This window comes from Hyla sarda, chromosome 6 (assembly GCF_029499605.1).
Source record: "Hyla sarda isolate aHylSar1 chromosome 6, aHylSar1.hap1, whole genome shotgun sequence".
NCBI lineage: Eukaryota > Metazoa > Chordata > Amphibia > Anura > Hylidae > Hyla > Hyla sarda.
This window is the reverse complement of record NC_079194.1, coordinates 268,449,920-268,471,493: the sequence shown is the minus strand read 5'-3', so window position 1 is coordinate 268,471,493 and position 21,574 is coordinate 268,449,920. Positions and strand designations below refer to the sequence as shown.

Here is a 21,574-nt window from a genome sequence, read left to right as displayed (position 1 = left end):
GAGGAACCGTGAACCCAGTCCACTATAAATCTAAACAAGCAGGCCAAATTGTACCCACGAATATTTGGGAAGTTTAGACCTCCTTCCTGCTTGCTCAGCATCAATTTCTGAAGCGCTATGCGAGGACGTTTGCCTGCCCATATAAATTTCACAAAGCTCGAGTTTACTAACCTCATCATGGCGTAATAGGAGGGGTAAGGTTTGTAAAGGATAAAGTAGGCGTGCAAAACTCACCATTTTAATTAAGTGGCACCTGCCCATAAACGTGAGTGGAAGGGTACTCCACTTCTGTAGTTCAGAACGGATTTTAGCAAATAGAGGTGGGTAATTTAAAGAATACAATGTATCAGGTGTCCTGCCCACTTTTATACCCAGATATGTGATATGTGAAGAGGCTACTTTGATTCCACAACCCGTTAGGTCTTGTGTCCAGCGGGGAGGAAAGGAACCTAAAGGCAGAATTTCAGATTTAGAAACGTTAATCTTGTATCCCGACATCTGTCCAAAATGTCTTAAGTGATCAAGTATATCTGGCAGGGAGGAAGTCGGTTTGTCAAGAAATAACAGGATATCATCGGCAAACATAGTCAGTTTAACCTCTTCCCTCCGTACCAGTATACCCCTGTATAGTGGAGATGATATGAGGGAGCGTGCCAAAGGTTCGATGGCTATATTAAATAGAAGGGGCGATAACGGGCAGCCTTGACGGGTTCCTTTAAGTAAGGGGAAGGGGGGTGAAAGAATCCCTGGGGTATAGACCCTTGCCATCGGGGCACGGTACACTCCCGATAGGTGCGGAAAGCTCCGTGGAGACCTATTTTGTCAAGCACCAGCCCCAGCCAGTCCCAACGCACATTATCAAAGACTTTTTCCGCATCCAATGTTAGCAGTGCCGGTTGTTCCTCCGGTCGGGGCTGGTGCTTTAGTCTGTCTAAGACCGCTAATACGGTGCGGATGTTCTTGGTAGCAGAGCGGTTTTTGATGAATCCCACCTGGTGGGAGCCAATGATGGTAGGGAGAAATCTAGACAATCGATCTGCTAGGATTTTGGAGAGAATTTTAGAATCTTGGTTGATAAGGGAAATTGGTCGGTAAGAACCAGGGTCTCTGTGGTCCTTACCAGGTTTGGGGAGAACCTTAATGTAGGCCAGAGAAGCTTCCCTGGTCAGGACACCAGAGGACATAGATTCTGCGTAAACTCCGGCAAGGACCGGAGAGAGTTCAAGGTTTAAAGCCTTATAAAATTCCCCCGGGAATCCGTCTGGACCCGGGGCTTTGCCGTTATGTAAGTGACGGATAACTTAACCTATTTCCTCCACCGTGACTGGGGCATTCAGTATATCTCTTTGCTCATCAGTAAGCTTGGGCATGTCAATGCCACGTAGAAAATTTTCGCTGTCCGATGTGTCAGAGGGAGTATCAGTGTATAGGTCAGTATAATAATGGGTCAGGATGTTATTTATAAGTTAAGGGTTAGACTGTATCGCTCCCATAGTGTCTTTTAAAGATGTAATATGTAATGGGGGGCACCTACCCTTAGCTAGGCGCGCCATAAGACGACCCGCCTTATTACCAAAGCGGAACAGGTCTCTCCGATCTAGCCACAGTTCAAAGTGAGATCTGGCCGATTTCCAATCCTCTCTATTTGTTTCTGTCGGGAATTGCAGGAATTTGGCATACGCTTCCTTAAGTGTATTGCTGGCTAGGGTAAATTGCTTAAAAGAATCTCGTTTGAGGGCAGACATATCAGTTTTCCTCGCATTACTGCCTTCCCCGCCTCCCAAAAGAGAGCTGGGTTGGATTTATGGGCCTCATTATGAGTAGAGTATTCTAACCACCACGCTTTTACAAATCCTTAAAAGAATCCTCTCTAGTTAAAAGGGAAGGAAACCTCCATAGAATGTCGTTGCCTTTCGGGAAGGAGGGTCTCATTTCTAGGGTAATCGGTGCATGGTCAGAGAGAGCCAGTTCCCCTGCCTGTATCCGGTGTCCCAGATTCTGGGAAAGAAAAAAATAGTCAATCCTAGACCAGGAACTGTGGACACTGGAATAGTGGGTAAACTCTCGGTCATCTGGGTGGCAGGAACGCCAGGCATCCTGAATATCTAGTTGATCCAAAAATGGGCGAAGCACACAGTCCCTAGACCGCACTGGCAGCTGTGTAGGAGAGGAGTGTTTCCTATCTATTAAAGGGTCTAAGACTGAGTTGTAGTCACCCCCTAGTATTTTCCCTGGCATGGGGTCAGCCTGGATCCTGTCCTTTAAGTCAGCAAAGAATAACTTATTATCTCCATTCAGTACATAAATATTATAAATACTTAGTGTTTCCCCGTTGTGATCTATTGTGAGATGTGACAATCTGCCTTCAGTATCCGTAAAATGTGTAAGCAATTGGAAAGGGAAAGATTTGTGAGTAAGAGTAATTACTCCCGCTTTGCTGTCTACGGCTGAGGAGCCATAAACATGCCCCACCCATTGTTGTTGCATCCGGAAAAAATCTGAATCGGACAAATGGGTTTCCTGTAATAACACTATATCTGGGCGTAGTTTTTTCAAATAACGTAGGAGCAAATGCAAACAGTTATAATTCGTAATCACGTACAGCCTGAACAATAGAGCAAAGGAGCATGGCAGCAGTAGTTATAAGACCTGAAATTAGTGCAGCTGTCATCAATAGTTTCAAAGGTAGGAGAAGAAAACACCCGGAGGAAGTCTCAAAAATCCGGAATCAGGAAAGACCAGGGATATCAGTCTGGTGAGGATTGACGATCGCTACCGTGACCCCTCCTTGGGGAGCGGAGTCTCTTATGCCGGTCTCTTGCTGGCGATGAATACGTTGAAGGTCTCGGAGCAGATTGAGAACGGTGAGTCACTCTTGGCGAACGTGATCTTCGGTTGAAGCGACGAGAGGATCTCTGAGAGGGAGTGGAGGAGCCCAGGATATTGTCCAGTGAAGCAACAGCTGCCTCGGGGGTCTTGAAAACAGATATATTGCCATCAGGGTGGAATACTCTTAGAGTGGCTGGATATTGCAATTGAAATCTGTAATTAGCTTTATATAAAGATGTGCATACGGAACTGAAGGCTCTCCGGCGTTTTGCTACTTCAGCAGAGTAATCTTCAAAAATCAAAAGGCGCATGCCATTTAAAACAAAGGGGTGAGATAAACGTCTATAAGCTTGTAGAACCTCCACTTTGTCATTAAAGTCTAGAAATCGTAATATAACCTGGCGTGGACGATTCCCCGAAGCTGCCGGAGGGTCCGGGGATGAGGCATGGGCTATACCTATACGGTGGGCCCTTTCCACCCGGCAGGGATGATTCAGGCCAAGAGCCTTGGGCATGTCGCGCTCGCAGAAGCGCTGCAAATCCTGAGGCGCCACCGACTCTTTCACCCCCACAATTCGTAAGTTGTTGCGACGCGACCGGTTCTCAAGATCCTCCATCTTCTCTGACATTTTTAAGATATCTGACTCAACTTGGCGCAGACGTTGCAATGTGCTGACATCAGTGTCTTCCAGGTGTGACACCCTTTTTTCAGCCTCCTGCAGGCTGACAGAATGAGAGGCCACATCTAGTTGTAAGTTTTGAAGGGCATCTTTCAGAACCTCCTCCACAATAGTTTTTACTGTAGGAGCCATGCGCTGTGCTACCCTGTCGGCTATCAATTGGTAGTTCACTTGAGTAGCGGCCATTTCTGACCCTAACTGAGGCAAGCCAGCCTGGGAGAGTGGGGGCATGGCAGTGTCCCCTGTACCCATTTCGGTGTGGCTCACCTCCATCTCTGCCCCTGCCTCAGGAGAGTCCTCCGCTGCCCGCTCCTTCAGTGCTGTACTGTGGGCACCCTCGGCCTGTCCCGGCACTTGCTTGTGAGGTGCTGAGGGTGCGGGCGCCATCTTGGATGCGCCGCGATGTTCATGCGGCGATTCTGCCGGAGATTGCGATGCCGACATGGTGCCCCGCTGAACAAAACGATCCATTCCTGACTGTGTCCTGGAGCCTGGCAGAGCCCCTGGGACGCCCGGTGAGCGATACTGGTCAGGTACGAGGCTGATTCAGGCCGGTGGGAGCGGGAGCTCAATGTCTCTGTCTCCTACATCGGCCGCGCCGGAACCGGAAGTGTGTTCTTTATTCTGAGGGTCAATACGATTAAAATGATACCCATTATTACATACTTTTATATTATTGTTGTGCTTAAAAAAAAATCACAAACTTTTTAACCAAATTAGTATGTTTATAATCCCTTTATTTTGATGACCTATAACTTTTTCATTTTTCCGTATAAGCGGCGGTATGAGGGCTCATTTTTTGCGCCATGATCTGTACTTTTTTTTTATATCACATTTGCATATAAAAAACTTTTAATAAATTTTTTATAATTCTTTAAAATAAAATGTATTAAAAAAGTAGCAATTTTGGACTTTTTTTTTTTACGTTCACGCTGTTTACCGTACGGGATCATTAATATTTTATTTTAATAGTTCGGACATTTATGCACGCGGAGATACCAAATATGTCTATTAAATTTATTTTTTATGCTTTTTGGGGGTAAAATAGGAAAAAACGGACGTTTTACTTTTTTATTGGGGGAGGGGATTTTTCCCTTTTTTTTACTTTTAATTTTACATTTTTTTTCATTTTTTTTTTACACTTGAATAGTCCCCATAGGGGACTATTCATAGCAGTACCATGATTGCTAATACTGATCTGTTCTATGTATAGGACATAGAACAGATCAGCGTTATCGGTTATCTTCTTCTCTGGTCTGCTCGATCTCAGACCAGAGCAGAAGATGCCGGGAGTCGGACAGAGGCAGGTGAGGGGACCTCCGTGCGGTGTTCTGAATGATCGGATCCCCGCAGCAGCGCTGCGGGCGATCAGATCATTCATTGAAATCGTGTGCTGCCGCAGATGCCGGGATCTGTATTGATCCCGGCATCTGAGGGGTTATCTCGCGGGCATCCGCCATTGCCGGCGGGTCCCTGGCTGCGATCAGCAGCCGGGATCAGCCGCGCATGACACGGGCATCGCTCCGATGCCCGCGGTTATGTACAGGACGTAAATGTACGTCCTGGTGCGTTAAGTACCACCGCACCAGGAAGTACATTTACGTCCTGCGTCCTTAAGGGGTTAAAGAGTTATGATTTTTAGAAGGCGAGGAAGAAAAAACAAAAACGTAAAAATAAAATTTACAGAGTCCTTAAGGCCAAAATGGGTTTACATGGGCACTGTCACCAAACATTTTTTTTGATATGTTGTAGTACTCATGTACTACAACATATCTCTAATATAGATCTATTTATTTTTTTCATTAAATTAGTTTATTTTACAATTGAAAACTGGCCACTAGGGGTCTCCCTCCTAGTGGCCGGCTGCAGGCTGGCGTGACATCACGCATGAATTCGGACCGATGCCGGCCGGACATCGGTCCTTATTCATTCAGCCTGCGCTCGCTCCCTGCCTGTCAGACAGACAGGCAGAAGTGAGCGCTGAGAGCCAATTGGCTCCCTGGCCTCACCCGCCTCCCGGCATATACGCGGCATATATGCTGGATGCAGCACTTGGGTATGTTAGGCGTATGAATAGCGCCGCGGCCATAACAAATTTATTGTTCTGGGGGGGGGGGGGTGGCGGTGGCTGCACAGGGTGCCTCCAGTTGTTTCACCACTACAACTCCCAACATGCCATAGATGTCAGGGCAAGCTGGGAGTTGTAGTGGTGAAACAGCTGAAGCCACCCTGTGTAGATGAACTAAGGGCGGAAGACGCCCCCCCCCCCCCCCCCAGCAGGCATCAGTGGCGTCTGCCTGGTAGTGAGCACACTACCAGGCAGGCAAAAAGGCATTTTTTATATAGTAGTAGGGAGGGGGTTAGGGAGAGATGGGCAATAGGCAAGGACAGGGAAAAAAAAGGATGGTGGGAGCTACCCTTTAAGCACCTTTGGTTGCAATTACTGGTTCAAATCTTCTTGGGTATGATGTCAAAAGGTTTAAATACCTGGATGTCAGAATTTTCTGCCATTCTTCTCTGCAGATCCACTCACGTTCTGCCAGATTGGATGGGGATCATTGGAGAGACTCGAAAATGGCAGTCCATCAAAGAGAATGGAGATAACATATGGAGATATTGGATTTAAGAATATCTCTGTACTTTGCTCTATTCAACTTCCCCTTAGCTTTCACCGATCATTGTGTGTCTTACTGAGAATAGGCTTCTTTCTGGCCACACTGCCATAAAGTCCACCTTGTGTAGTGCTGCAGTGATGGTTGAGCTATTAGAAGTTATTTACTAGCTGCACACAGGGGCCCAGATGTATCAAAGTTTGTAGAGCTTATTTGGAGTTTGTAGAACTCCACTTATTTGCGACTTTTTCTATGTTTACATCCCACCGCTCATCTTGACATCTTGCTCATTTAGACGTTTTTTCACTTTTCACTTTCCAGTGCACCCTGATTTATCAACTGGCGCAGATCTAGGCGCATCTGATTAAAAAGCTCCAGGAATCTACACCAGCTTGAACCTTGCTTATGTTTCTGCTTTTCTGACTACCTGATCACGGATCACACTGATTTACATCCCCACCTTGGCTCCCATCTGCCCGCACCGCACATCTCCCATCTGTCTGCTACCTGTTGCAAGACTACAACTCCCATCATGCTTTTACAGTGAGGGCATGCTGGGAGTTAAGTGAGGGTAGTGGGGATAGAATCAGATGGAGCCCGGGCGGCTGCAAAGTGATGCCAGCCTGGGCTTCTTTAACCCCTTAACGACAGAGGACTTAAATTAACGTCCTGATGAGGTGGTACTTAACGCACCAGGACGTACATTTACGTCCTAAGCATAACCGAGAGCATCGGAGCGATGCCCGGATCATGCGTGGCAGGTCCCGGCTGCTGATCACAGCCAGGGACTCGCCCGTAATGGCGGACATCCGCGATCCCGCGGATGTCCGCCATTAACCCCTCAGATCAATACAGATCACGGCATCTGCTGCATCGCGGTCACTAACATGGATGATCGGATCGCCCGCAGCACTGCCACGGCGATCCGATCATCCAGCACGGCAGACGGAGGACCCCTCACCTGCCTCTGCTGCCTTCCCGGCATCTTCTGCTCTGATCTGCCTTCCCGCAGACCAGAGCAGAAGATGACCAATAATGCTGATCAGTGCTATGTCCTATACATAGCACTGAACAGTATTAGCAATCGCGTGATTGCTATAAATAGTCCCCTATGGGGACTATTAAAGTGTAAAAAGAAAAAAAGTAAAAAAAAAAAAGTGAAAAACCCCCTCCCGCAATAAAAACGTAAATTGTCCCATTTTCCCTATTTCACCCCCAAAAAGTGTTAAAAAAATATTTTATATACATATTTGGTATCGCCGTGCGTAAATATCTGAACTAGTAAAATAAAATGTTAATGATACCGTACGGTGAACAACGTGAACGTAAAAATTAAAAAAGTCCAAAATAGATGTTTTTTTTTATAACATTTTATTCCCAAAAAAATTTATTAAAAATGGATTAAAAGTTCTATATAAGCAAATATGGTATCAATAAAAAGTACAGATCACAGGGCAAAAAATTAGCCCTCATACCGCCGCTTATACGGAAAAATGAAAAAGATAAACATACTAATTTGGTTAAAAAGTTTGCGTTTTTTTTTTAAGCGCAAGAGTAATAGAAAAGTATGTTACCATGGGTATCATTTTAATCGTATTGACCCAAAGAAAAAAGAACACATGTAATTTTTACCGTAAATTGTACGACGTGAAAATAAAACCTTCCAAAATTAGCAAATTTGCGGTTTTCTTTTTAATTTTACCACACAAATAGTATATTTTGGGTTGCGCCATACATTTTATGGTAAAGTGAGTGACGGCATTACAACGGACAACTGGTCGCGCAAAAAACAAGCCCTCATACTAGTCTGTGGATGAAAATATAAAAGAGTTAAGATTTTTTGAAGATGAGGAGGAAAAAACGAAAACTTAAAAATTTAATTGTCTGCGTCCTTAAGGCCCAAATGGTCTGCGTCCTTAAGGGGTTAACATACATCGGCGCCGTGGAGTTTTTGAGTCCCTAATGTAATTTCACATTTCCCGCTGGGTCCCGTGATTGGCCGGGACCGAGCAGCCAATCATGGGACCTGGCGGGAAATTTGATCTTACAGTAGGGACTAAAACTCTGCAGCTCCGTTATATGTTAAAAGTAGCCCGGGCTGGCACCACTCTGCAGCCGCCCGGGACTCCTGCAGATGGGCAGGGAGATGTGCAGGAAACATGTCTGCCATCCCTCAGCACTGCGGTACACACGGAGGGATGGCAGGGACAGCTCCTGCACATCTCCCGGCCTGGCTGCGGGAGTCCTGGGTGGCTGTAGTGTTATGTCAGTCCAGGCTTCCTTTGCTATGGCGCCGTTTACTGTCATTTCAAATTTTTCGCCCTTGACACGGGACCCGGTGGGAAATATGAATTTACAGTGATTTTCTGATCACTGCTGGCCAGGAAACGGAGCGCATTACTGCCCGCTTCCCTGGCTTGCACAACTACAACTCCCAGCATGTCCTTACAGTAAGGACTTGCTGGGAGTTGTAGTTGTGTGGCGGGGGCGGTGTCACATGCCCCCTGCCGCACTATTACAACTCCAAGCTTGTCATTTGCCCGCACATCTCCCGCACCACATGACTGCAACTCCCAGCATGTCCTTACTGTAAGGGCATGCTGGGAGTTGTAGTCGTGCAGCACGGGAGATGCGTGGGCGGGTGACAATAAATGTATTAACCTATTTTTCTTGTTTTTCTTTTCTCATTTCAGATCCGTGTATCCTGTGGACTACTTTGGATTTGGTGGACTGCCTCGATGATCAGCATTTTTTTCTTTCTGTTTTATGTTAATAAAATGGTTAACGAGGGCTTGTGGGGGAGTGTCTTTTTGGAATAATTTTTTTTTAAACATGTTATGTTTTTTTTTGTTATTTACTTGACAGGCTTAGTAGTGGAAGCTGTCTTATAGACGCAGTCCATTCTTAAGCCGGGGCTTAGCATTAGCCACAAAAAACAGCTAGCAATAACCTCCAATTATTACCCCGCTACCCACTGCCACGGGTGCTGGGAAGAGCCGGTACCAACAGGCCCGGAACATCAAAAATGGCACTCCTGGGCCTAGGCGGTAACAGGCTGGCATTATTTAGGCTGGGGAGGGCCAGTAACAATGGTCCTCGCCCACCCTGGTAATGTCAGGCTGTTGCTGCTTGGTTGGTATTTGGCTGAAAATAAAAATAAAACCCTATATGTTTTTTTTGTTTATATATATATATATATATATATATATATATATATATATATATATATATATGCAAAAACAAAAAACCTAAGGTTCCCCGTATTTTTATTCTCAGCCAAATACCAACTAAGTAGCAACAGCCTGACATTACCAGGGTGGGCGAGCACCATTGTTACTGGCCCTCTCCAGACAAAATAATGCCAGCCTGTTACCACCTAGGCCCTGGAGCACACTTTTTGATGCACAGGGGCTGTTGGTACCGGCACCCCTGTGGCGGTGGGTATCGGGGTAATAATTGGGGGTTAGCACTTGCTGTTTTTGTCACTAACACTAAGCCCGGCTTAGTAATGGACTCCCTCTATAAGACGGCTTACACTACTAAGCCTGTAAAGTAAATAAAAATAAACACGTTTAAAAAAAAAAGTATTCTAAGAAAACACTCCCCCAAAAGTCCTCATTATCCATTTTATTAACATTAAACAAAAAAAACACTGGTCACCGTAGTCCTCCAAATCTAAAGTAATCCGCAGGATACACGGATCTGAAATGAGAAGTAAAAAAAAAATTTAAAATTAGTTAGTACATTTAGGGGAAAAAAGTGGTAACATTTTTTTTAATAAACACATATAAATATATATATATATCAAATTTTTTTCAAAGCTGCAAATTGGTGTTCTGAAGTCATTTATTGGTTTTTGCTTGTGTGCTTAAAAAATGGTATTCAAAAGTGATTTATTGTTTTTTGCTTATGTAAGCCAAATTTATCAACCCCCCCCCCCCCCTGTGATAGTATGATAAATGTGCATACATTGCTAAAGCAAAAAAAATGCCTACAGAACTTGCTTACCAAAGCAACAGTGATAAGTCCCCCAGGATCTTTGGAGATCAGCCAGAGTGGGTTCTTGAATATCTCTTACTAAGGCTCTTCTACCCTGCTTACTTCGTTTGGTGGCGCAGCTAGTTCTTGGTAGAATCTTGGTTACTCCAAATTCTAATTTCTCCATTTAACCCCTTAAGGACTCAGGGTTTTTCCGTTTTTGCACTTTCGTTTTTTCCTCCTTACCTTTTAAAAATCATAACCCTTTCAATTTTCCACCTAAAAATCCATATTATGGCTTATTTTTTGCATCACCAATTCTACTTTGCAGTGACATTAGTCATTTTACCCAAAAATGCACGGCGAAACGGAAAAAAAAATCATTGTGCGACAAAATTGAAGAAAAAACGCCATTTTGTAACTTTTGGGGGCTTCCGTTTCTACGCAGTGCATATTTTGGTAGAAATTACACCTTATCATTATTCTGTAGGTCCATACGGTTAAAATGATACCCTACTTATATAGGTTTGATTTTGTCGCACTTCTGGAAAAAATCATAACTACATGCAGGAAAATTTATACGTTTAAAAATGTCATCTTCTGACTCCTATAACTTTTTTATTTTTCCATGTACAGGGCGCTATGAGGACTCATTTTTTGCGCCGTGATCTGAAGTTTTTATCGGTATGATTTTTGTTTTGATCGGACTTTTTGATCACTTTTTATTCATTTTTTAATGGTATAAAAAGTGACCAAAATACGCTTTTTTGGACTTTGGAATTTTTTTGCGCGTACGCCATTGACCGTGCGGTTTAATTAATTATATATTTTTATAGTTCGGACATTTACGCACGCGGCGATACCACATATGTTTATTTATTTTATTTTTTTACACTGTTTTTTTTTTTTATGGGAAAAGGGGTGTGATTCAAACTTTTATTAGGGAAGGGGTTAAATGACCTTTATTAACACTTTTTTTTACTTTTTTTTTTGCAGTGTTATAGGTCTCATAGGGACCTATAACACTGCACACACTGATCTCTCATCCTGATCACAGGCGTGTATTAACACGCCTGTGATCAGTGTTATCGGCGCTTGACTGCTCCTGCCTGGATCTCAGGCACGGAGCAGTCATTCGTCGATCGGACACCGAGGAGGCAGGTAAGGGCCCTCCCGGTGTCCGGTCAGCTGTTCGGGACGCCGCGATTTCAACGCGGCGGTCCCGAACAGCCTGACTGAGCAGCCGGGTCACTTTCACTTTCGCTTTAGAAGCGGCGGTGAGCTTTGACCGCCGCTTCTAAAGAGTTAATAACGCACATCGCCGCGATCGGCGATGTGTGGTATTAGCTGCGGGTCCCGGCCGTTGATGAGCGCCGGGACCGACGCGATATGATGCAGGATCGCGGCGCGATCCCGCTTCATATCGCGGGAGCCGGCGCAGGACGTAAATATACGTCCTGCGTCGTTAAGGGGTTAAAAATTATGGAGGCCTCTGTGCTCTTCCAAAATTTCAGTGCTGAAATATTGTTTTTTGTGTCCTTCTTCAGATCTGTGACTCCACACAGGCAGTTCTTTCTGCCACTTGGTTTGGATTTTGCTCTGGTATGCATTTCTAGTTGTGAGACCTTATATGGACAGGGATATGTCATTACAAATCATGTCCAATCAACTAAATGTATCACGGGTGGCCAAGGTGCTAAAACATTTCAAAGATGATCAAGAGAAATGGGAGGCCCCAAGAGCTAACATTTAAGTGCCATAGCAAAGGGTCTAAATGTTTACTGTATATCCATATAAATTTTTAGTTTTTCCAGTTTAATAAATTTGCAACAATATTAAAATTTCTACATTTTCATTGTGGGGTATTGAAGGGGTACTGCAGTCATAGAACACTTATGCCCTATCTGCAGATAGGGGATAAGTGTCTGATGGCGGGGGATCTGAACGCTCGGATCCCCTGCGATCTGCCATGGCTCTCCCTGTGCAGAGGTGTGTTGGCCGCAGCATGAAGTCGTGCTGACATGCCCCCTCCATGTATCTCTATGGGATATGCGGAGATGCAGCGTTCATGCATCCCCGCCTCTCTCATAGAGCTGAATAGAGGGGGACCTCTTAGTGAGGTCTACAACACGAGCATTAGCCACGGTAGTGCTGGGTCCTTTAGCCACGGTAGTTACGGGATATCGCAGGGGGTCCCAGCGGTCGGACCCCCCGCAATCAGAAACTTATCCTATATCCTGTGGAAATAAGTTGTTTATACCTGCAGTACTACTTTAAGTGCAGGTTATTTGAGGAAAGCATTGTTGGGAAAAAAAACATTAATGTTCACAAAACAAAAGGGTCGAAAGACATTCTGAATGCATTGTATAGATTTCTATTAAATACTTGTGCCTTAAACTGTTCATTTTTTATTCTTTTTTGCTTCCTAGAAATGTATCTACATTACAGTGTACTAAAATATGTTGTACAAAAGTGTACAAAACCTGTGCAGAGAAAGTGGTGCAGTTGCCCATAGCAACCTATTAGATAACTTCTTTCATATTTAAAGAGGCCTGTGACAAATGAAAGAAGCGATCTGATTGGTTGCTATGGGCAACTGCACCACTCTTCCTCTGCACAGGTTTTTATAAATCTCCCTCTATATGTCTACTGAATGTATACTTGTTATAGAAGGAACTTGCAAACTCTCCACTCTAATAACTAGAATCAAAACAGGATGGCCGTGAATTCAGGAGTTCGTCCGGCGCAGAGAGGAACCATCAGGAAGCCAAATAAAATCAATGGATTTATTAAATGCAATGCGTTTCCCAGCGGCCTGGGAATTACCGTCCCCCACCCCCACTAACAAGACCTGCTGATCCTGCACATGAGGCGCCTTCCTTCCTCTCTCTAGATTTCACTCTAATAACTAGAGAAGAGAGCTTCTGCATAGCTTGCTTTCCCTATTGAGAGCCCAGCTTTTCCATGGGTGGTTACCCAAAGCCCAAATCCACAAAAACATGGCTTCAAAAAAGATTAACGTTATGGAATGGCCCAGGGAAAGCCTAGAAACAGAAAATGTTCTCACAATCTGACAGATTTTGGAGCACCTTTGCAAATATTATGTCAGGATGTGCTATGCCAATAGACTCCTACCCAAAAAAGACTGATTTCTGTAATGAAATCAAAAGGTGCTTAACATTGCAAGAATTTGGCTCTTTAAAAAAGGTTTGTAGACCTTTTATATCCACTGTATATAAATCAGTTAACACATGTAAAGCTACTTTCACACTGTCGTTAGGAGACGTCAGTGTGACGTCCTTCAGGGGAGCCGGGGAGAATAGGGGGAGAAAAATTACTGCATGTGCCGTCTTTTTCTCCAGCTACAAAATAACGGCTTACGGACTCCATTATAGTAAATGGGATCCATCGGAACCCATTATTGCCCGTTTTTCCCCATCCCAAAAAAGGCAGTTAATGGCTAAAAAAAAAGACAAAAGAGCCTAATGGCCATTTATGTATGAGACACGAAGCCAGTGTGAAAGTAGCCTTAGCTGCATGCAGACATGACACAACCCCTATCATGTTTGTCTTGTCATTTATTATTACCCTGACAGCTCTGTGTTCTATACATTAAGTGCTGATAGAAATATATAATAATGAATGTTACCAATACACAGATACAACATTCAGGATGTTTTCCTCACATGTGCATGATAGGCTTGATACAATAAATGATGCTTCAGGCAGAACATCAACATTCTTAAGATATGCATTACAGCAAAAGAAACACAACGCATGATACAACACATCCCTGATATGGTATAATTTCATATACACTATAATGCCAGTGTAGTCAGCCAAAAGTCTTCATCTTTAACATACTATATCTATAATAAGCCCAAAGTTATTAATTTATTATAGCCTCAGATTGTCTAAAACATTGGTTAATGTACTGTACAACAAATGTACTGTATAGGCACCTCTGCCACATTGTTTTCGCGTGTTATTGTCACAAGGCATATGTGTTATTATGATAGACATAATGGTATCCAAACAAACTTGAACATATGGATATATTAAATACATAGAAACCAGTTATTTGTTCTCAACAGTTTGAAAAAATATTTAAAGGAGAAAAAAATGTTTTCAAATCAACTGGTGCAAGAAAGTTAAACAGATTTGTAAATCAATAAATAGAATGTAAGGTTGACGGCAGCACTAATAGGTACTTGCTAAAAGTGCAGACTGCATGGTAAAGTGCATACAAATACAAAGTCTGCACTTTTAACAAGTACCTATTAGCGCTGCCGTCAACCTTACATTATATTTATTGCATTATTATATTTTATGGTGTTACGGGGTCCCATTGGGTTGACATACATAGCTGCTGTGGGGCGCACTGCCTGGGATCCATAGAGCCAGGGTGTATTTTTCATTTTTTCAGATTTGTAAATCACTTCTATTAAAAAATCTTAATCCTTCCAGTACTTATTAGCTTCTGTATACTACAGAGGAATTTGTAAAGTTCTTTTGTGTCTGACAAAAGTGCTCTCTACTGACACCTCTGTCCGTGTCAGGAACTATCTAGAGCAGGAGAGGTTTTCTATGGGGATATGATTCTAATCTGGACACTTCCTGACACAGACAGGGGTGTCAGCAGAGAGCACTGTTGTCAGACAGAAAATAAATTCACAAATTTCTCTGTTTTATACAGCAGCTAATAAGTACTGTAAGGATTAAGATTTTTTAATAGAAGTAATTTACAAATCTGTTTTAATTTCAGGCACCAGCTGATTTGAAAACATTTGTTTTTTTACTTTTTTCCACCGGAGTTCCCCTTTAAAGGCACGCTGCAGGCAAAACCTTTACATTTTGTTATGCCCTTTTTCCAGGTCTTGGGGGAGTGGTGCATAAATTACTTGGTCCTGCTCCACCCATGAGGTCCTGCACAAAGAAGTTTTCCCTGGTGTGTTTCCTATCATTTTTACATTTCTATGCATTTCTTGCTTTTTTGTGAACAGTTTCCCCTTATCCCCTTACACCCTTCCCTTCAATTCCCTCGATGGACGTATGTCTTTTTTCAACCATACTAACTGTAACTATGTATCAGTTCTGCTCTTATTAAGCCTCGAACAACTGATTGAGGAGTATTTACAGCCAACTAAACCAGACTGATAAAGACAGATGAAATATTTCTTCAAAAGCCAACAGCGGACACGTAACCCAAATGCGGAACTAGCACATAGTGTACTGAGAATTCCTCTGACTTTTAATTTATACCATCTAACATTCCCTGCATCACACATTACAAATGCTTATCCAATAAATCCTCAGGAGTCTTATTGATTCACAATGAAAATTAAGCAGTTTTCTCTGCAGATAGAAGGCAACATGCATAGCACAGCTGTTATTAAGATGCCTTGGCCTGGATATTAATTACCATTGGTCAGTTTTTTTCCCATTAGACCTATTCTTTTCAAGGTTAGAAGTCAATGTTGCATTTTTCCATCAAATATATTTTCTATAATGTTGATATCTTAAGACATGCAGGAATTTGCATCTTTATATTGCATTCATAGAACATAGAAGATGGCCACCATTGATCATATAAATAAGTCTGCATCACAGTATAAGGGACAGAACACAGGGAGAGGGGGCTTTATGCTCCAAAGAAAGATTTAAATATTTCATTTTAAAATACAGCAAAGCATTGACTGGATTTATAATATATGGCCCAGACACAGGCAATGAAATCAAATGCAAACACAATTAAACATATAAATAAATAGAATTGATTATGTTTAATTCACAGCTCTAAAAAACAAATACATTCTGTAAAGCTCTCTAACTCTTACATAGTGTGACCCATTTTTTCCAGAGTTTCTAACCATATTAAAGCAATTTAATATAATAAAAGATGTGAGCATCCCATGAGGACCATGTGCTTTTCAAAAAGCTTTTTCACTGTCGCAGGCACTCTGAAACCTACACTTTAGCTGTCCGGTAAGACTCTGTAACAGCAGTGTAATGTATAATTTGTATATGTTGTAGCACTAAGTCCCATGATACAAGGGCACGGTTTTAGAAAAAAAAAATGCACAGCATGAATTCTTTTCTGTGAGAGACTTGCATAAATATTTAGAGCCAAAAAGCTAAATTTTCTATCTTTTGACCTAAATAGAGACAAGCTTATGACACTGGGCTTATATTCGAGTAATCATTTTTTTTTTTTTTTCTGGTAGGGTCTTTATTATGCATTTTATGTGCCAAATTCAAACCCATAAAACATTTTAAAGTATTTTTTTTTTTAGGTAGGTGATATAAAAAGAATTAATACTACCCTGCCCTGTTCTCTCACAGCTGTCAATCAGACATTTTCCAGCCCTTGCTGCTCACCAATGCTTCCTGGTTCTTGTGACATGTCAACCCTGCAGTTCCTAATGGGTCAAATCATCACAGGAACATATAAGTGGGGAATTGAGGCAGCTGAGTATTGTTTCTTTTTTATTTTATATGATCCTCAGTTTCCTTCAAATTTTTTTCTGAGGCTGGAATCCCCCATTAAAGTGGAAGTCAGCACTGAATTTGTCTGTGCGAGGGACTATGCAACAACCTGGAAAACCATACACGAAGTCCAACATCGGAGGACCAAATAGAAACTCTGGATCTGATCAAAGCTGTATTGTATTGGTTTGCCAACAGGCATGCTGGGAAACCAATTATATACAGCTTTGATCAGATCCAGAGTCTCCGTCCATCCATTCTGGACCCTACCTATAAATCACAGTGGAAAAATGCTAGGAAACAGCAGCTTTAGTTAAGAAACAGCAGCTTTACCTCCCAGTGAATTACTTGGATGGCCACTTATTTGTATTAGAGCATGTTCTTTTTTGGCATAACCCTTTTTGGCAGAGTGTGTGAAGAGGTGCCTTTTAGGGCTAAGGGGTCGATAAACCAAATTTCTGATTCCTCTATGTTTTTACACTAATCAAACATCGGTTCCAACTACTTCATAAATGGCTCATATATAATAATAAAAAATCATAAATTTTGTATAAAAGGATAACATCAGGCTTTTCATCATCTATCAAAGGAAATATTAACCCCTAGGCGACATAAGCTGTACATATATGTATGGCATGCATTTTCTATTAGACTATGAAACAAGCTAAATATTAACTCCTAGGCTGTGTAAATCAGACTGACCTACAAAATAAAGATAACATGTCCTTTATTCAAATTCAATTCCTTTGTGCAATGGGAAACAACTAAAGTATCCCAAAAGTTGCAAAATTTAACAAAACCTACCTTTCTACAGTCCTACATCGTTTATTATCAAAATGATAAAGTGAATTGTTGAATGGGCACAGCTGAAGTAGTGAGGGAGGTGAGAGAAACTGCCAAAAATTCAAACACTTACCAAAAAGAAAACAAAAAACTAGCAGTCATAAATTATTGCACATTATCCAAATTAGTGTAAAAAAGATAAACCATTTTATTGCACATCAAAGACACAAAACATTTAAAATCAATAAAAAAAATGTTTAAAAACGGGGTGAAGGCAACTAATCTTCTGCATGCTACACTCAACCCTGCAGGGGGAAAAAGGAGCACTGTCCCAAGAAATATATAATTATTATAACCAGAGGTTGTCACATAAAAACTCTACCATGGACCATAATAAATAATATTACAGATGATTATCACAAAATATATGCATCCAAAAGTAAATTACAAGTGGGTATCCAAATATGCAGGAATGACGAATCACTGATCTGTAACACAAGTCTTTGCAAATAACAAAATTATAACACAAAAATAAAGCAATGTATAAATACATATGCAAAAGACCTGAAATATCCCTGGATCTAGGCTGATAGTGCTATTCTGGAAATATAAGTCTGAGTAGCAAAAAGCAAACAATGCAAGAAATGGAGTGATAATACAAACTCTAAGGATCAGGATGGTAAAACTGGTGTGAGGGATGAAAAGATGCCACACTGAGGTTGACACTGTGTAATGATCAGGCAGAGCGATTCTAAGTGGCTTTGGCCTAACATGGAGAGAGCAGTGCAGCATGTAGCTCCACAGTCCTCTCTGTTCTCTCCCTGTACTGATCCCTATGGTCAGTACAGGAAGCCAATTACTGTACCCTGGACTGCTGCACACACAGGCTGAGTGGAGCACCAAGTTCCCGGTTGCCTGTCCTGTCACTGAGCCCCGAACTGAAGAAAGCACTGCAGCAACATGTGTGTGGGAGAGAGAGGGGGGGATTAAGGAAGATCCTACAGCCCATGACCACAGGTTGGTTATACTGAAGATATCGTATAAAGGGGGATGTGGGAAACACCATTTGCCACTCACATTTAGTCAGCACCTCCATTAAAAAGTACCTGTCACCAAATAAACTGTTCTAAACTAACTCAGGCTATGTTTCCTAACTACTAACACCCCACCAGCCCTTAAAAAATCTGTGTATCTTTCTTTTTGCTCACTTCTTGCTCACTTCTTGCAATTTTCCAGCAGGAGAAAGTGGGTGTTCTCCAGCAGGCATGGCATCACTGAAGCCTGCTGGGGGACCACTAAAGCCCTCACATGGATGCAGAGTTGTGATGAATAGAAGACCTCAGGCTCTGTGCATGTTTCAGTTTGTGTTGCTATCAGTGAGGCTCTCCTGTAGGTTTCAGTCTGTGCAGCCTTCTGGGAGAATCTGTGGAGCTTTCACTTTCTGTGCAGCTGTCAATTAACTCAGTGCAGTGAGGAGCACTTCCTGAGTTTGGACTCTTGCCAGGTCGGGATGAGACCAAACTCACTGTATTAATTGTGTCAGGAAACAGAACAGTGCCACCTAGTGGCCATTTTTTTATATTACATTTTAAACATATTTATGTTGATAATTTTAAAAGCAAGTGTATGGGAAAGGGTGTGCTAATTAAGGAACACTATATTAAAAGTTTTATTTGGTGACAGGTACTCTTTAAGGTGCCAGCCTCGGGCAGTACTGCCATAACACATCCATACTTATAGGACCACAGCAAAAGTGCCATCCTCAGTGCCGCCACACTACTGTCACCAAAAGACCCTCATCTCTGACAGCACGCAGTATTGTAACACTCATTAACCCAGTGTTATCTAACCAGGGTGCCTCCAGCAGTTGCAAAACTACTTTGGCTACTTTATATCGTTTGGGCTGTTTGAGTTATAGTTTTGCAACAGCTGGAGGCACCCTGGTTAGAAAACAGTGCATCAACCCCCAAAAAAACAGGAAATAAAAATCTTTGCAGTTTAATGTTTCTTTTCTTTCCTAAGAGTCATAACTCTAATTATGGCTCTAACCAATTTTTCCATACGAGGGCTGGGACCAATTGTACTTTATAATGACATTGTTCATTTTGCCATAAAACATAAAATTTACTTGTGACCTGAAACTTGTGGTGGTTTGTTTTTATGCCAGTCACTGTGCAGTGAAACTTCATTCATCAGGTCAGTATGATTACAACAATACCCAAATTATATATATAAATATATTGTAATTTCCTACTTAAAAAAAAATGAAAAGCTGTGTTGGTTGTTGCTCCATGGTTTGTGGATTTTATGAGTTATTTAAAAGTCCGATCTACGCCAAATTGATACAATTTATTAAATTTTTTCTGGGAGGAAAAAAAAATGCTATTCTGGCTTTTTTTTTTTTTATCTTGTTCACTATGTGGGATCCGTATAGTGTTTCTATTTTAATAGTTCAGACATTTTTGCATGCAGTGAAACCAAATATGTTTTCTTTAAAAAAAAAAAAAGGGGGCGTGTCCTGCAGTGCATGGCGGCGGTCACATAATCCCTGCGCTCCGCTGAACCTCGGGCCAGATTGCGGCTAAGCAGCATAAATCCCGAGCCTTTCGCTACAGAACCTGTCCACACCGGTGCCTACCTCGGCCGAACTCCTGATGATGACCCGGAGACGTGGAAAGAAGAGCCCGCTGAAGCTCACAGCGTTCTTTCCTGCGGCGGAGGCCTCTCAAGATGGCGCAGCTGCCTCACCTCCACATACAGCCGCTCTCCCCGTGCTGGGCGGCACAATGTCTCCTGCCACTGAAAGTGCCTCATCAGCGTCCTCCTCTCCCCCAGCGCGCTGTGGACAAAGGGCATATCCGCTACCTCCTCCGGGGCCCTCGGCTCAGCGATCCCCGCAGGTACCGTTCTCTTCTGTCTCCTCTATAGCCCTGGGGTCTGGGAATCAGCCTGCCCAGAAGTCGGGGGGTCCTATTAACAGCCCGGGGGGGCCTTCTTCGGCACCTATCTTTGAACATGCTATGAGGGGACTCCTTGCTGAATTGCATGCCTCTATACAAGAAGACATTAAAGCTGCAGTTTCTGACATTCAACATGAGCTCTCCTCACTGGGGCACCGTACTTCACATATAGAAAGCAAGATGGCGGAGCTCACCTCCTCCCATAATGAGGTGGTGGATCTGACTAACTCTCTGGATGATGAGGTTTCTGCTCTTAAACTCAAGATTGCTGACATGGAAGATAGATCCCGGCGGAACAATTTGAGAGTGGTGCCAGAATCGGTTAAAATGGAGGACCTTAATAGCTTTGTGACCGACTATTTTTCGCTGTTGTTGCCCCAGGCTTCCGCTATGGACTTGCTGATGGACAGGGTCCATAGGCTTCCTAAGCCAAAATCCTTACCTGTCTCCACACCTAGAGATGTAATCCTGCGCCTGCACTTCTACCACATTAAGGAGCAGTTAATGACAGTGGCGCGCTCGGCACCCTCTCTTCCAGAAAAATACTCTGAGCTACAACTGTATACAGACTTATCAGCGGCTACCCTGGCCAGGCGCCGAGAGTTTGGGGCGGGAACCAGAGTTCTTAGAGATAAGGGGATCCCATACAAGTGGGGTTTTCCCGTGAAGCTTATCGTTACCCATAATGGGGCCAAGCATGTGGTCTCCTCCCCGGATGCCCTCGCGCAACTCTGCGCTGAATGGAACTTTCCTGTTGACCCACCTGCTCAGCGGTCCCCTGGTGGACCCCAAGGGGTGAGAGTTGAGGAGGACTGGAAAGTAGTTTCTCATCGCAAGAAGAAGCCCAAGTCATAAGGTGCTTGAGTCGCCATGCCCCTGGACTGCTTCACTCTGTCCTCTGACTCTAATGTGGGGGCACCATTTTTGCTCCTTTTTGGTTCCCGTTTCCTTATTACGGTTTTCTTTGTTATGCCTATTGACGCTCTGGATATTGTCAATTTCCATTGAGACTTTTGGCCTAACTGCAGTGGATTGCTCTTACTTCCCCCGACAAGACTTACCACATGGTCTTTATTGATGCTTATGTGTTTTCTATGTTCTGTGTTGCTGTTTGTTTTTTATGTCTGTTGTCCGTTCGATGGGTCCTCGTTCACTTGTTTTGTCTGCTGAGTGTCCTGTGGCATTCCGTGTCCGTGCCGCACTTGCCAGATGTCTGTCTCCTTGTATGCGTGGCAGTTACTGTTAT

At 43.0% G+C, this 21,574-nt stretch overlaps 1 protein-coding gene across 3 annotated transcripts in view; it reads left to right on the top strand.

Moving 5' to 3' along the window:
• The window catches only part of LOC130277036 (ADP-ribose glycohydrolase MACROD1-like), a 656,083-nt gene that overhangs the window by 417,175 nt on the left and 217,334 nt on the right, over positions 1-21,574 (top strand). The window contains exon 4 of one of the 3 annotated variants that reach the window (XM_056527275.1): positions 8,815-8,904. The exons of the other annotated variants lie outside the window; for them this stretch is intronic. Coding sequence (XP_056383250.1) covers positions 8,815-8,894 — 80 coding nt within the window. The 3' untranslated portion in view covers positions 8,895-8,904. Of the gene's footprint in view, positions 1-8,814; positions 8,905-21,574 lie in introns of those variants that run through there. 3 annotated transcript variants of the gene reach the window in all.